At 47.2% G+C, this 15,644-nt stretch overlaps 1 protein-coding gene across 2 annotated transcripts in view; it reads right to left on the reverse strand.

Moving 5' to 3' along the window:
* The window catches only part of LOC144147286 (uncharacterized), a 90,934-nt gene that overhangs the window by 11,909 nt on the left and 63,381 nt on the right, over window positions 1-15,644 (reverse strand). For both annotated transcript variants that reach the window (XR_013317881.1, XM_077679383.1), the window contains exons 4-5: window positions 6,412-6,588; window positions 3,879-3,976 (exon numbers count right to left, since the gene is read on the reverse strand). Coding sequence is in view for 1 of the 2 variants with exons in the window: in XM_077679383.1 (XP_077535509.1) it covers window positions 3,879-3,976; window positions 6,412-6,588 (275 nt within the window). In the remaining variant the exon portion in view is untranslated. The remainder of the gene's footprint in view (window positions 1-3,878; window positions 3,977-6,411; window positions 6,589-15,644) is intronic.

Consider the following 15,644-nt stretch of genomic DNA (forward strand, 5'->3'; position numbering starts at 1 on the left):
AAGGGCGTCTTTGCTTGGCTTTCGCTTGACTTGACGCTTTGCTTGACTCTAGTAGACGCGATGGAAGCAACGTCTTCACCAGTTACGCAATCGCACGACTGCTCCTCACTAACCCCTTGAAAGTGCACTTTAGCGACCACAAAGCAGTCATCCTCTCCGTCCAATACAACGACGGCACCAAGCAATAAAACAGACGTTAACTTTACACTCCTTGCCTTCGCTTCTCCTTCATTCAATAAATGAGAATGATCAAGACAAAATAACAATTAAGCATTCCCAAACCATACCCAATTACGCAACATTCACGCGATACGCCTCCCCCCCACTCTGCGACGCATTTACTAGAGTTCCCCCCGTGGGAAGATGCGGGCGGGTTTTTATGGGGCCTAGCACGCATCGCGAAAACCAAGACAGCTTTCTTCTTTCACAGTATTGAATACTGTGATGCTATGGTCACGGTTTTTAAACCTTGAGGGTGTCGCGAGGTCTTCATGTGATATGGACCACGGGTTAAATACGTCAAACGGTTTATATCACACCAAATTCAAGAAACGGTAGAAAAACTGTCTCTCATTTCTTTGCGGAAGTGCGCAGACGTCGTGGCTGACAGGCGCGGCGACCGAGGGCAGGTACAGCAGCTGCGGCGGACTATCAGCAGCCGGCGCCCTCGATGGTGCTTCAGCCACGCCTGCCGCGCAGACTCGGACGACGGCGTCTATACTTGATTTGCGCAGGCTGTGCTTGAGGACTGGCTGAGGCATCGGCCTTCTGCACTGGCAGTCCGTTCGACTGCCGAACAGTTCTCGTCCCTCGAACCAGGCGTCCGAAGGGTGTGGATTACGACGATCGACCCCTTCTTTCTCCTCTCCGGGCTATTCCGCCTATGCGCTTTGTCCTATCTACTTCATGTTCACCTCGACCTTCATCGGTCTCTTCTTCCTTTGGTCGGTTTTTAACTGCAGAGCATTTCAGTGACTCACGATGTCACCCGCGTTGACGTCCGTAGTCGTAGTCCGCACCCCTCCCCCTACGCTATATAAAAAATACCATCCGGCACCTGGTTTCGATCGCTCGACCCTGTGGGCAGAACGCAATGCTCTACCCACTGCGCCACAAAGCCGACACAGAATGGGAGGCTACGAACGCGCCTTATGTCCTTGACTCATTCAAACTACGTCAAGAAGCTGCTGATACAACGCATTCACTACCAAAAACTCCCCAAACACTAAAAGTTAACGCAATACACCCACCCCCTATGCGACGCTTTTACTCGAGTCCCCCTCGCGGGAAGATGGGCCCAATTTTTTTTTCTGTCTCCGCTGCCATCTCTGGTCTTCGGCACCATGCCCACCTTTTTCATTACCCTAACCTCCCTGCCCGCCCCACGCAAGAAAGTTGCGTGGGCGGCGGCACGCACACTTAAAAAAGTATAGAAGTAGATTGTAGAAGGCAAAAAAACACTAACGCACGGTGACAGCAAGAACTACATTCTGCTAAAGAATTCTGTAGCAACATTCTCACGTCTCTTACTGCACTGAACAGAGAAGTAGTGCGCTTGTAATAGCAGGCGGGATGCTTCATTCTGAATGAGAAAGTTCCTCCGTTCAGCTGGCGCTTGTAACACAGGAACAGATGGCGATACCTGTGCCCGTATGCTGAGAGTCGGTTTTAGCTCGGCACGCCACTAGATCGTGTGCTTTGCAGATGACAAAAAATTGCAGGTATTTATTTACATCGACAAACATTTTTGACAAAAAAAATGAATGCCAGATCCTGGTGGTTGTTTTCCGAACGCCTTTACGACCAGCTGCCATACGTACGTGGGCTGAGTAAAGCACGGGTTCTCTCATGGAGTGGGGGGCCATGAGTTGTCGGTATTTCCTGCCGGACGGAAGTCCATATTTGAGATATAGCAAGGCATTCCCTCTAAATAACCTGCCCGGGTTACATTGCTCAGGGGCAACGCAATACGTGTTTTCTGGAAGCAGTCTTTAAATAAGCGTTCTTTAGTTTGCTTCGTCTTTAGTTTCTCTCTTTTATTTTTTTTTAATTTCACTTTTGGCAATGTGACTGGTTGAGCTGAAACAGGAAACTCGCAATATTGGAAAAATCACCGAAAATAATCCCCGTGAGTAAGAGAGCAGTGATGTCCATCACAGTACCTTAATGTTGTTTGAGGTATGAGATGGTTTTTCACATAGGGGCCCTTCAGACTAATTATGATTTGACAAACCGTGCTCACATAATTAACATGGTTCAATTGGTTCAACGTGTCTGTTAAGCATAGGCGTCGCCAACTCGTGCCGCACAAGTCATACATTGTAAATATGTTGCTGTTTTCTCTCTAGAAAATGTCCTTACAGCCGTCTACTGCCTGTGGGTGGAAAATCTTGTCAGAGCCGTCTACTAAAGCCCCGCAAAAAGCTTCCAAGCATTTTTGAGTCCGTTAACAACCCGTACGGGAGCACCGCGGCCCTGTCATCTTCGTAACCGGTCGTCTACTACCATTCGTCAACATTCCTACTCTTTATCAATGGTTACGGGGAGCCGGTGGAATTGAATGCCTCAAGTGAGCGGTCTCCAGTTTGCAGCAGTCACCTCCCTTTAATATGCTCTGCACCCTTCAATTCAACCAACTCGACGTGTCCACTTACAACTAACCTGACTATCTCGCTTCCGTCTCAGGCTGCAAGCATCAGCACAAGCACCAGTGGCAACGCCGGGCTGAGCGGAGCCCCTCGGGTGCAGCCCGTGGAGCCTGGAGCTACGCTGACACGCGTGTGCACGAGGCTTCGCACTGCTCTCCTAGAATATTTTCTGCTTTCACGCCAACGAACGAACCTGTGGCTTGAGGCTGATTACTGATTATCCCTTAAAACTCATTAGTTACAACAATTATTCATGGTATGCCCTAGGAGCTGTATATGTATTTTAAAATCATGTTTACGAAGTCCTAGGACACCTTAAAGTCATTCTTATGTTGTAGGGAATGCGAAGCCGTTAGGGTGGAATTGGAGAACAGATATGCAGGTATTGCGGGCGCCGCCGTTTTGCAGCTGTGGTTGATGTAGGCAGTTCGACTCCCTCACCGCATAGACAGCACCAATTTAATTTGTAGAACAAGTGTTGTGTTGAAGGTACCGCGGTCATTCTGCGCACGACAATAATGGGGGTTTTATACCTTCAACATGCCTGCTCAGTATCATCACTCTCCTCTACGTTTCGCCAATTGTAATTACCTTTTCACTTACTTTAGTTACTTTAGTTTAGTTCTGTTTCATTAGGCTCTTGGCCCACCACCGTTGCTACCCTATTTCTACGTAATTAGCGGTAATGTGCTTTGTCATTCACCAAATTTCTAAACGCGCTCATATTTCTACAATTTTACAGCTGGAAAACACATTGAAAAGTAGCAGCCTGTAAACGTTTCGCAAGGTTCTCCTTTGGTTAGCTGAAATCTTCGACCTGCAGTTCCTGAGGGGTTCACCACTCATTTGCAAGTGTCGCGGAACTTCGTTGTAGTCCTGTTTCGGCAAATTCTTACTTATATCTGCAACACTCAATCAGCTGGTGTGTTTAGAAGAGCTTCCACAAATAAGTTGGCGTTACCAAGTGGATTTATGGACCTGTTTTTTTTATTCTCTGCGCTTTTCTCACCGTAATTCGACCTTTATGTATGTCTTGCACGCTGAAGATTCAGCTGACACATTTATCTAACGCTTTTGCAGTTATAAATTCATTCGAATGCACGCAGTTTATCATCCCAACTGACACTCGAAACGTTTCCCTTTTGCACTGTACTAATACGCACGAAGGCGAGCCTGCAGCTCATCATAGGCAGCCCAAGTAACATATAAAAAACTGAAATAATTACTCACCCAGGTATCTTTGAGTTGTTTGGCACGTATGATCCCGTGATAATGGCACGTCCACCAATGCTGATTTGGGTGAGGGTTGCTCGTTCAAGCGAAACCTCCTACCCGCATGGACATTCACAAGGCAAAAAAGTATCAGGCATGTTGTTGTCTAGAGAACCAAGTCACACGTAGGCTTGTAGATTAGAAACTTGAAAGGGATAGACGGATGATGGGAGTAACGTTCAACAAGAAGAAACGACTATTTTTTATCACGGAACAAACTGAAAATTAAGAGATCGTGGAAATTAGGAGTGAGTGTACTTAGGCTGCGCAAGCAATTGGGAGAACTTACAGCTGGTATTCGATCATAGTCAGAAAGGGCTGACAGATAGGGATAGGATGGGAGCACGATGGGGAACAGGATAGTTAAATAATATCTAACATTCCTCGGCTCTTTCCCTCGGTGAAGAGGTTGATCAGCGGAGCTGTTCATGGTTCTTAAATCAAGTAGTTTTGTATTCGTGAAGCAATATATATACAACTGAAGCATCCGGACAAAAACACATTCGCTTTTGCCTATGAAGGGCCTTAGCGGCATTCTGCCAGAGGTGGCAATATTCCCACTTATGCTCGCACCGCCGTTGTTAATGGGCACAGGCGGTTGTTTTCGGCCCCAACGCTCGAGAGGTAGTCGCACGGGAGGACACACGATTGGAATTGGAAGCTTCAAACCACCTGCGCGTCCCTTGTAGCTTTTTCTCCCGCGGCCGTTCTGGGCAAAGCCGCACCTGGTGTGCGCGAAGGATACGCGTCGTTCTCACGAAATTATTGGAGTAGTGCTGATAAGGTTGCTAGGCGACACACGTTGCATTTTATTGTGTCCCACATAGTAAAGTAACCGAGATGAAGAAGGGGACATAACACGGGGATGCTCCGAAGGGAGAAACAAAAGAAAATAGAAAACATAATCGGCCGCCATGTACTTTCTGCAACACTGGTTTTTCATAATCATCACCAGCTTATCCATGCCTACTGCAGGGCCAAGGCCTCTCCCAATATTCTCCAATTACCCTGGTCCTGCGCAAACTGCGACCAATTTTTCCCCGCAAACTTCTTGATCTGATATGCCCATCTAACTTTCAGCCGCCCCCTGTCACGCTTGCCTTCTCTAGGGATCCACTATGCTCCCCTAATGACCAACGGTTATCTTGCCTTCGCGTTACATGCCCTGCCCACGGTCATTTCTTCTTAATTTCTGCTAATATGTTCTTAACACGCGTTTGTTTTCTGATCCAGTTCGCTCTCTTCTTGTCCCTTAATGTTACACCAATCACCTTCCGTTCCATCGCGCGCTGAGTCGCCCTCAATATAAGTTGAACCCTCTTAGTAAGCCTCCAAGTTTCTGCTCCGTAGGTGAGTACCGGTAAGATGCAGCTGTTAGTTCAGTTCCGCGTCCGCTTGAGTTTAATGTAAAATACAGTTAGTCATCCCTTCTCATGGTGTTGCACCCGTTTCTTTATGATCGTATGGCGCCGCAAAACCCGGGAATGGAGCAGTCGGCGCAATTAAGCCAACGACCAGGGGCCAAGCAGAGTGAAACTGGCAACGGAGTGCACAAGGTGAACAATCCTGCGGTGTAGCAATCCCAGCAGAAGCTAAACGGAAAGATAACGGCCCGCCATAAGCACAGCACACGGCTTATTAGTGAAGCCAAAGCTGTTTTGGATACTGCCCATTCGCAGACTGCGCTCATATAGCGGCTGAATTTCAGCAAGGAAGAGTTCAGCAAGCTTAACGCAGAGCTTGCGTGGTCAATACCAGGAGATGACTTCGCTGAAGAGTTTCCCGCGGCGATGAAAGACGAGGACACCGCGAAAGACCAGCTCGTAAATCTCACTTTACGCATTTATGTTATTTAACGTTTTTTTAAATATTTCCCGTTTTGCCCGTTATATGGTCGAATTGCTTACTGTTGTGGTTCAAATTGCACAAATTGTACAAGGTAAACAGCGTTATGAATGCGCCAAACCTGTATTAGGTTTTTGTAGTTGCTTTAAACAGTGAAACACTTTTTGAGGCTTCGCTGATGATCCGAACTGATAATCCAAAGGGACTCTCCGAACAGATTCACAAACCTGTTCAAGCCTGCGAACTGGTTTGCTAATCGGTTCGGGTTGTGATTTATGCAAACGGGAACTGAACCTGAAAAAAAGCAAATTCGCCCGAAGCCGAGCCGTAACTGTATCGGTATTCTTTCGGTTCGTCACACTCATTTTTGAACTAAACGACTTTGTCGTGCGCGGGCCTCTCATCTGCTGGTATTTCTCGGTCCTCGTCGTCTCATGCTCTGTTTAATTTTGAGGCAATGAACCAACCAATTCAGCAAAGCCTTCTTTAAGAATTGTTTCTAATGCGACGTATTAGGCAATTACAAAGGGCTCATCGGCTACGTGCTGCTTTATATGCCTAACGATGACGACAGTTGGTGCGGGAAAAAACAGTGTGTACTTGGAATGTATGAATGCTTTTTTATTTAAACCGTGGTAAAACTCACCAATGTTCTTGGATCTGGCACAAGCGCTTCATTTATTCTAGAGTAGACAAAATGATGCTCTAATGTCTCCATGTCACTCCATATATCAGGGTGATGCTCAACATTATTCCACAAGGCGTTCAGATCCGTGAAGGTGAAGCCCAAAGTCACCGGCATCCTAATGTCATTTATTATGGCCTGGAAAATAAAGAGAAAATTAGTTCTGCTTTCAAGACCCGGAAGCATTTCACATCTTCGGCTCAAGATTCACGAGAGGCTGAACCAAGGTGTTCCACCTATAGATTCGCTTTAAAGGCAAGGTAAAAAATTCCGGCGGTCTCGCTACTCTACAGGCGTAGCCTAAACCGAGGTAAAGGCGACCTCGGGACGTCCAGCAGCTTTCTTCTCAATCCCAACAACAAAGCAGCGAAGGAAATGCACTTACGAATGAAAAATGACCACTCCGTAGGGGCAGAAGCTTGAATAATTTAAAAATAAGCTCTAGCATGGGAAATGTGAGAAAGGCGATGACCCGGCATGGTTACTTCTTGTTGCTGATTTTTAGGCGGACTGCGAGGTGCAGTCACCCTTCTGCGGAAATGATGAGCAGAGCACAAAGCTGGAGGCATAGCGCCAGGCCAAAAATTGTTAAAGCGAAGCCTTCTATACCACACTGATCGCTCTTGATGGCATGCTAAAACACAGTACGCGAAAGTCAACTTTACGCAGTGAGGTTCACAAAATGATGATGGTGGTAGGCCAAGGTGCATCAAGGAGCCCAAGAAAACAACGCACCTGTGCTCGAAATGCAACCCAAGTCCCTCTCGTTTTCAAGATGACGTCTGTGCGATTGTAATATTTTTCTTAGTTTCTGATTCAGCCATTACAACAAGTTTAAGCAGTTTGTATATGGGTATTAAGTGTAAGTATTTACGCTTCCTCTCACCTACTCGAACTTTTAAATAACTCGAATGGAAGCAAATGAATCGCAAATGTCCCCCTGCCTAATTTCCACCAGAGCAAGTTCCCGTTTCTGCGATCTTCTCGATTGTAGAAAGGGCCTTTGAGTTTCTAAAATACTTACGTATGAGAGCCCCCCATTCTGGCATTGGAGGCCCTCAAGTCATTCAAATAAATTCTTCATTTTCGACGAAGCCATGAAAATTGTGCCTGCCGTGAATGGGGCTGTCAAGACGAATGCAATTTTTGTTGTCTCTCCAGTAGCCTTCCAGGCTGCTTGCACCTCAGTTTCTTTTGTTGACTCTTTGTCGTCTCTAACGGCGCTCTGATCCGTTCTCTCGTGCTCAGAGCGAAGGCGTCTGCTTCTGGGGAACGCTTCGCAGCAAAATCAGCGGCAGTTCATTGACAAAAATGAACCATACGCACTGGGATGAAATGTGAGACTTTTGCGGAGTGGATGCACGCCGATTCTGAGATCGAAGTCATGCTGATTACATTACGTTTTTGCCAAGTGGAGAGTAGTGCGATCAAATCGGTCAAAGGGGGGCTGTCCCCTAGAGACACCCTGGATCCACCATTGCATCGGAATAACCTAAGAGTAAACTGAACCGTCAATCTTTATGGTGTTTGACCTGTCTAGCTCTGGTATTTTTTACCGCGAGCTCTTTTTCTGCTGGAGCAAAATGGATAGTTGTGGACTTTTCGAAAGTCATTTGGCAATGTTAGCCAGGCGGTGATACTTGAGAAACTAGCCCAAGCCTATCCTAGCAGCCGAGCCCAAACCTGGATTCGCAATTTCTTGCAAAGCCGCTCCATACGACTGCAGATGTCTCACTCGGGATAGGAGCCTCTTACTTACTACCTGGATAGAGGAGCCCATGAAGGCCAATTTTTGGATCTCTATTGTTCAACTTGGCAATTTCCCGGATAGCGCACCAGTTCGACAGCGAAAATGCGGCCCGCTTCACCATTTATGCCAGCGATATTATTATATGGAGAGAGCAGCTGACTTTCCTTCCCTGGAAGATAAAATATTCGAACTTCAAGTGGCTTCCCACAGTCTAGAGTCATGATTGTCCGAGATGGGGCTTACGCTAGCTCCAGAGATAACAGAGCTCTATGCAGTGTACGGCTGAAAACCACCTCCGTCGATGCCTACAATTCTAGCGACAATTTCGAACCAGACGATAATCGCCTCACCAGACCCCATAATGTTGCTAGGACTGCCCATTCGAACCAAAAACAACCCTAACACGGGGCTACAGCACCTTAAGAAAATGTTGAAAGGCATCCTTCAAAACTTAAGGGTCCCTCTAACAAATATGGAGGAGCAACTCAAGCCGCCACACAGACGTTAGCCAGGGCCGTCACAGTGAGCACTATTACTTACGGGGCACTGGCTTACGACCTCAATAAAACTCACACGAAACCATACAGGTACTACATAGGGCCACGCTTCGCGTGATCTGCGGACTGCCGCGGCACACCACCATCCACAGTTTGGAGAAATCGGTCCCCCTTCCACCTGTCTCAGCAATCATCGAACAGGCCAAAGCTCAGGCCTATTTCAAGCAGCCGCTGACCCACCAAGGGCTGTCATGATTGCATGGAACGGACGGAAAATTCCCACAATATGCACATTTCCAGTGCCCATCGCTCATTGGACCCGACCGGACTGCGTCACAGCGCCTCACTCGCACCTTATTGGACTCAGAAACTCTTATTTGCATAGACAATGCATTCTGCAGGTGCAATCGGCGCAGCAGAACGGCGCAGTCGATATATACACTGATATATATTTATCACGGACTCTTACGAGGCGATACGGGCACTTTTGCCTCCATACCACCACTAACTCCATGGTGCATGAAATTCCCTTCCAAGTCCAAATTGCTCAACGGAACCACACCACTGTCTGCTGTCACTGGGTACCTGGCCACAAGCCGAGGTTGACTGGTAACGAGGGGGCCACATGCGGCTGCACAGGAGTGTACAAAAAATCAAACTCCGCTGGTCTCTGCCGAGGGACCGTCTCGTTCGCCTACACCCTCTCCGTCGTTGCGGATTCATGGCTACAGAATGGATAGACGCGTACGACTAAAAAACCTAACTCCTACAGGCTACCTAAGTAAACTTCTGCCCTTACCACATAGTGGCCAGATCTTTATCAACACGTTTATAGCAAACACTGCCTTCATACCGGAGACACTTCGTAAATGGTACACGCCTCAGCTTTCTCCCTGATTTCCTCATTGTCAGTCAGCCTCCCAGCCGACCTCAGCCACTTGGTGTGGATATATCCAGCCTTCAATCGCCACCGTACCTTCACCGCCCCAAATCCTCAACCAGACCCAACTCTACTGGACACGTCTTTACTAGTACAAATAGCGACGTATTCTCTTAAGAGTGGCGGAGCACGAATGGTATAACAGCGCCATCGTTGACTGTCGTGCTTTTATATTTACAAATGGACACAATTAAGACTCGGGCGTACGACTGCCTCAACTATTGGATCTTGGGGAACAACGCGAACTAACAGGGACACAAAAAGAAAGAAGTGGACAGGACTAGCGCTGTACACCAAGATGCAAGTACACCAACTCGCCCAACTCGCCACCCTGCTACACTCAACTATTGGACTACATCAAGACCTCAATGTGGACAAGTGCCTAAATGATTGGTGTTAATTTCCCGCCTTTCTACCCTTACCCCACTCGGACGTCTGGTTTTCCTGTCTTAATAAATGTTTTTCAATCAATCAACCTGTAAAAATGCCATTCCGTCAGGGCAGGCTCACACTGGAAACCCCGAGAGGAGTCATGCAGCGGCGTGAACATTATCTTATAGCAATGACGGGTAAACACCAACACGCGTTTGCAACGCTGCCAGGTACGCTGAATCTCAGACATTCTGAAAAAATGCACTCATTTCCGTGCGTTGTGCGGTACCAAGCAGAAGCGGGTAAACCGTAAGGTCTGTATTTCGCAGTGTCCCGCCCATTTCAGATTGGCCCCTCATTTTCCGGCGTGCAATGCAGCTCAGACATGGAGGAGTCCTAGGCGCGGCGCTGGGGAAAGGTCACATTCAGTGTTTTGGTTGAAAATGGCTCAGTGCTCTTCTGGCGCAATCAAATCCACCTCGTAGCATGTGGGACCAAGGATCCGTTCCAGCCAAGAGAAGTATTTTTTTAAAACCCTTTGATCATGTGCGTGCTCAGTTGTCTTATTAAGGTGAAGGGGTACCGAATCGTTTAATAAAAGCGATGTCCATAAACAATTGTACTTTGTCGAAGACTCCAGAGATGGCTTTGTCCACCACTTGGGCTCAAACGTTTCAGGTTCACCAGGCGCTACACCACGGACTACGCGGAGGATGGCGTGGTTGGCCACTGGGCTTGCTGAACGAAAATTCATCCACTCGAATCAAAATACTTTCCTTGTAGATTCTCTTCTCGGAAATGTGAGTGGGAAACTTGTCTCTCCCCGCCAAACAGAAAGAGTGCCACCGAGGTCTCCGCTCCTAGGCCGAACATGCAGACGCTGCGCCGCATCGCTTTGGCGGAGTGCGGGGATGCCGCGAAATCCTTTTAGGCTACAGAAAGGATGCAGAAAAACCAATGAATCAAAATCATGAAAACTTTCATAATCCAAGCCATCGCTACTGGAAACCAAACGGAGGAAGACGACGAGAACTATAAAGTAGTAGTTGGGGAAATGACAAGCAAAAACCTACATAGCGGCATCTCCGAACGAGTATAAAATGACACTATCGAGTCAACATTGCCTGGAGGCTCCATTCAGCAGCAGCAAGCTGGAAACATGCCGTTGGTAGGAGAGTCAAGTAAAAGGTAAACAAAAAACCGGCAACGTACGCAGTAATAGCTACAGCGGCTTTCTTAAATCTCACCGAGTCGGCTTAAAATAACGCCAAAGCCAGTCACGCAGGATGCAACAGCTCCATCAAAGAAGAAAGTAAAAATATTAGGTCCAAATAAGCAATAGTGCTAAGGGAATAATTCAACCATTGAAATCACAAACTCTATCGCAAGCGAAGGAACTAGCGGTATACAAAACCTGCACGACAAGATTACAAGACCGAGGTGTTGATCAAACGTTTTGATTGTCAGCACTACAAATATAGAGGCAGAAACGGAGTTCGCACAGGCCAAACCAATACACTTGAGAGGAAGAGATTATGGCCCAATAGGCTATGTTGCGTTCTTAGAGAACGAAGTGAAGGGCGTAGTGCGCGGTTTTTTACGGGAAGCCCATCCAAATGACTCAGGCGAGAAATCAGGGTCGGAAACCAAACCAGCAAAATCATTCAAGCCAGAATTCTTGCTTCGGATGTTCGGGATCTCAAGAAAATACTCTTCCAAAGGCAGTACATTTCTATGGTGGCGCCCTTCCGTGTTTTCCATGCACACCTAAAAGGTAGCCCTGCGGCATCCGCACGTGGCCCGGTAGCAGATTGGATACATAACGTCACCCTACAATGAACCCCACAGAAACCCGCATGACCACAGCGAAAGACGCCTTGGGAGGACAACAACACATCACGGGACCAAAAGTATGCGCCCTCAAATTCCGCTTAAGTCCGAGTCTTAGCCGCAAACCTATACCACGACAAAACATGAAAAAAAGAAAAAGAAACAACGCAACACAGACCGAAATGGTGCGGCTTGAAGGGGCCAACCTAGGAATCGGCGCAAGAAACCAAGGACAAGCTAGAACAAAGCCGTCCCAGGACTACAGAGAATCACCAAGAAAGACCTAGCTAGACTAACAGACAGCAACGCAGCGGAAGAAAACACAAGGGAACGGATTTCAATTGAAGGCCCCAAAGACCAACACCAGGGAGCATCTCAACAGGTGAGCTGCCACAAGGTAGCTGCCTCCTTTAAACACGAACACTAAGATCAAAACACGCCAAAGCAAAAGAACAGAGAGAACGAATACATGAACAACATGCCGAAATGACCGAGCTAAAATATTCTGAAAGAAAGCAAAAGGGAAGTATCCCGCAGTTCCTGTAAGCCCATAACAAGCCTACCGAGCTTTAGCACACAAAACGCCCCAGGAACCGTGCCACAATCTAACGTAGCTAACAACGAAGTAAAAAACCCAAGCGAGAAAGGACCCGTTTTAGCTCAAATGGAAGAGCGATTAACAACAGCCTCGACCAAATTTAAAAGAAATAAGTAGCATACGGCTAATCCAGGACACCGAGGGAAGAAGAAAACAAGACATGCGTCAAACGCTAAAAGAAGAGAATCAACTAACAGTGCAAATTGATCTAGAATGCTCTGGAACAGTCGAATGCTACGAGGACGGTGATGATGAATGACAAAACATCAAAATAAACTGAACGCTTTGAAATACTACAAGGAAATTGTCGTATTCTGCAAAATATAACACACCGCCTAGAACAAGATATAGCAGAGACAACAAGGATCTCGACATTACGTGTATTCAGGATTCAAGGAGCAAAATCAATTTCAACGGATGTACCCTTGATGCTCACATGACAGGCCTAAAGCCGTTAATTACGCTAAAAAGGATGTAACCACGATACGCCATGAACATAAAACACGCACCCACGGTAACTCTTAGTGAAAGGGATCCCCCACAAACTCTACTGCCGTATCCTTCCCGACAAGGCGAAAAATCACTATAGCTCCAGCCTTAGCCGACGTCCGCAGCAAGGATGCTTCTCAGAACCATGCCTAGCGATGACACAAAGGCCAAGCGAGGCCTTCGGCAAGCAGTTGCAAATCTGTCCCCGCTTGTCCTTTAAAGAAAGTATAACTGCCTCCAGCGAACAATAATCCATTTCACTCAATAATCCCACGAAAGAAAACGAACGCCTCTTTTTGGAGTCCAATCCTTTCCTCAGCCCACCAAAGCCCACATTCTGGCGCCCCACGCTTTGCGTCTCGCAATTTCGCCTCCGCATACCTCCGGCCACCTTTTACCATATCACGTGGGGCGGTCAGAAGAACCTCCGCACATCCGCCCTGCATTTCTTCTCCACTGAGCACTGGGAGAAGGCACTGTCGAGCTCGAACGCGTACGACCAACTTTGGCTGGGGAAGAGAACGCAAGAAGCCGGATGGTGGTCTTAAGATGTCATGAAATAGGCACCGTTCGCAAAGGTTAACTGCTCCTTTTCCTACTGAAGCGCTTACAACGTAAACCGGTACAGTCCTGCATCGCATAAAAATGAATGCTTCGAGGACCTCTCATGGGAAACCAACCGAACGTATTTCCAGGATGCTATCCCTCTAGGAGATTTTTTCCCCTCGCCGACTGCAGCAACCGCTACTATATAGATATATATATATATGTATATATATATATCAGAATAGAAAATGAGGGGCTCGTTGAAAATAAGACAGAAATAAAGGTTGGCAGTCCACTTCCTTTCATTCAAAATTCTTTATCTGTTTCAATGAACTACGATATCCTCCCCTTTGCTTTCCGAGGTTTTCTTGCCTTCCAAACTTTATTTCCGTGCTATTTTCAGCGAGCCCCTCATTTCCTATTCTGATTCGCTACATCCATAGCGAGGGCCTCTGTTCTGGCAGTCTTGGTGCCATACGAAGCTTAAAGCAGTACTGACACGAAATGTTCGCGTTACGTTTTTTTCGCTGCTATGCGTGCCTACCAGCCCACTAATCATAGAATGACAGACTAGACGGTCGAGCGCAGCGTAAACATTCATTTACGGCGTCGTTTATTCGTGCAAGTTTCGGTTTCGACTGAAAAACGCCGAGCGGCCGCCATAACAGGATGTATTACATGACGTCACCATTCTTGCCGCATGACTGCCTCTCTGGAAGCGCACGCGAGCGAGCGCACGCGCGCGCCCACACCGGCCGAGGTCTTCGCCGTCCCCACAGGCCCGGGCAGCATGACGTCAGTCGCAACATCATGACGTGTACACACGCCCGAGCAGCGCACGCCAACCACAGCCAGCGCGTCGGCTTTGTCACGGGAGCCTCGACATCGGCAGTTTTGGGCAAGTAGCACATGATGTCATGTCGGCCCGCTCTAGGATTTCTCGTGCGGGCGAAGATTAAAATAGATTTTAAATATGTTTCGCTGAACTGTTGCTGTGGAAAATTGCTGGGAGATATCTCCTGATAAAAAGGAAGCGTTTTACATAGTTATCACAGCTTTGAAATTTCGCGTCAGTACTTTTTCAAGAGGGTTCCACGCTGATCGACCACTCTCGACATGTCGTAGATACTCGAGTGACGGCCCGGGGGTTAAAAAGAAGGTCCCCTTCACCCGAGAAGTCGGAGGGGAGCTGGCTACCACCCCCAAGCACAGGAAAAAATTACATTGGCATAAATACCCCAGAAAGTGGAGGGGGAAAATATCCCCGCCGGTAGCGTAGGGGTTATCGCACCAGACCGGTATTCTGGACTTCGGGGATTGGAATCCCACCTGGCGGGCATTTTTTCTTTCTTTCCACATTCTTTATCTCTTTCAACGACCTACCATATCCTCCCTTTGCTTACCGAGGTTTTCTTGACTGCGAAACTTTATTTTATATATATATATATATATATATATATATATATATATATATATATATATATATATATAGACAGAGAGAGAGAGAGAGTCGTGAAGTGTAGTCTTTAGTTGCTCCAGGAATACACGCAAAGTAAAAGCAAGTTCTTCGGAGACTTTATTTCAACGTTTCAACCTGAAAGCTTCAGGAATGAAAGGTACGAAAGCTTTGGAAAAAAGCATGCGGACTAAGGGTGGGGGCGGCGCCCCGACATAAGCTACATGTGAAACAAACACACAAACACTACACACACCATACAGAGCTTATGCTCCTAAAGGCTAGCAAAAAATGCTCCCAAAAACAAACAAACAACAAGGGGGGCGACAAAGAAAACAATTATACAGAACATCCTGCATAGACGCCAGTGGTAAAATTATAGGAAATGCGACAAGTTCAAGGGCAGCGAAAGGCTCCAAAACATCCGGTGTCTACAAGAGGAAAAAACAACAAAGCACATGCTGCACATGCGGAGGTCGTGGGTTCGATTCCCGCTTCTGATCTCGACGAGTTTTTTCTCGACTTTGATTTGTTTATCATGCAAAAAATTCCACCACCTCATTCGACGCTACCAAGCACCCTCACGTGGCCAAATGGCACTTGCAATAAAGACTGCACCTTTGAGGTGTGTTCTTATGGAATCCCTTGTCCCACGTATTTCTCTTCTGCACAATGCATTACGAGGTTTCTGGCTCCAGCAGTTGTGGAAATCCCAT

The sequence above is a fragment of the Haemaphysalis longicornis genome, unplaced genomic scaffold (genome assembly GCF_048455015.1).
Source record: "Haemaphysalis longicornis isolate Haplotype H1 unplaced genomic scaffold, Haemaphysalis longicornis Haplotype H1 scaffold_7, whole genome shotgun sequence".
Lineage (NCBI taxonomy): Eukaryota > Metazoa > Arthropoda > Arachnida > Ixodida > Ixodidae > Haemaphysalis > Haemaphysalis longicornis.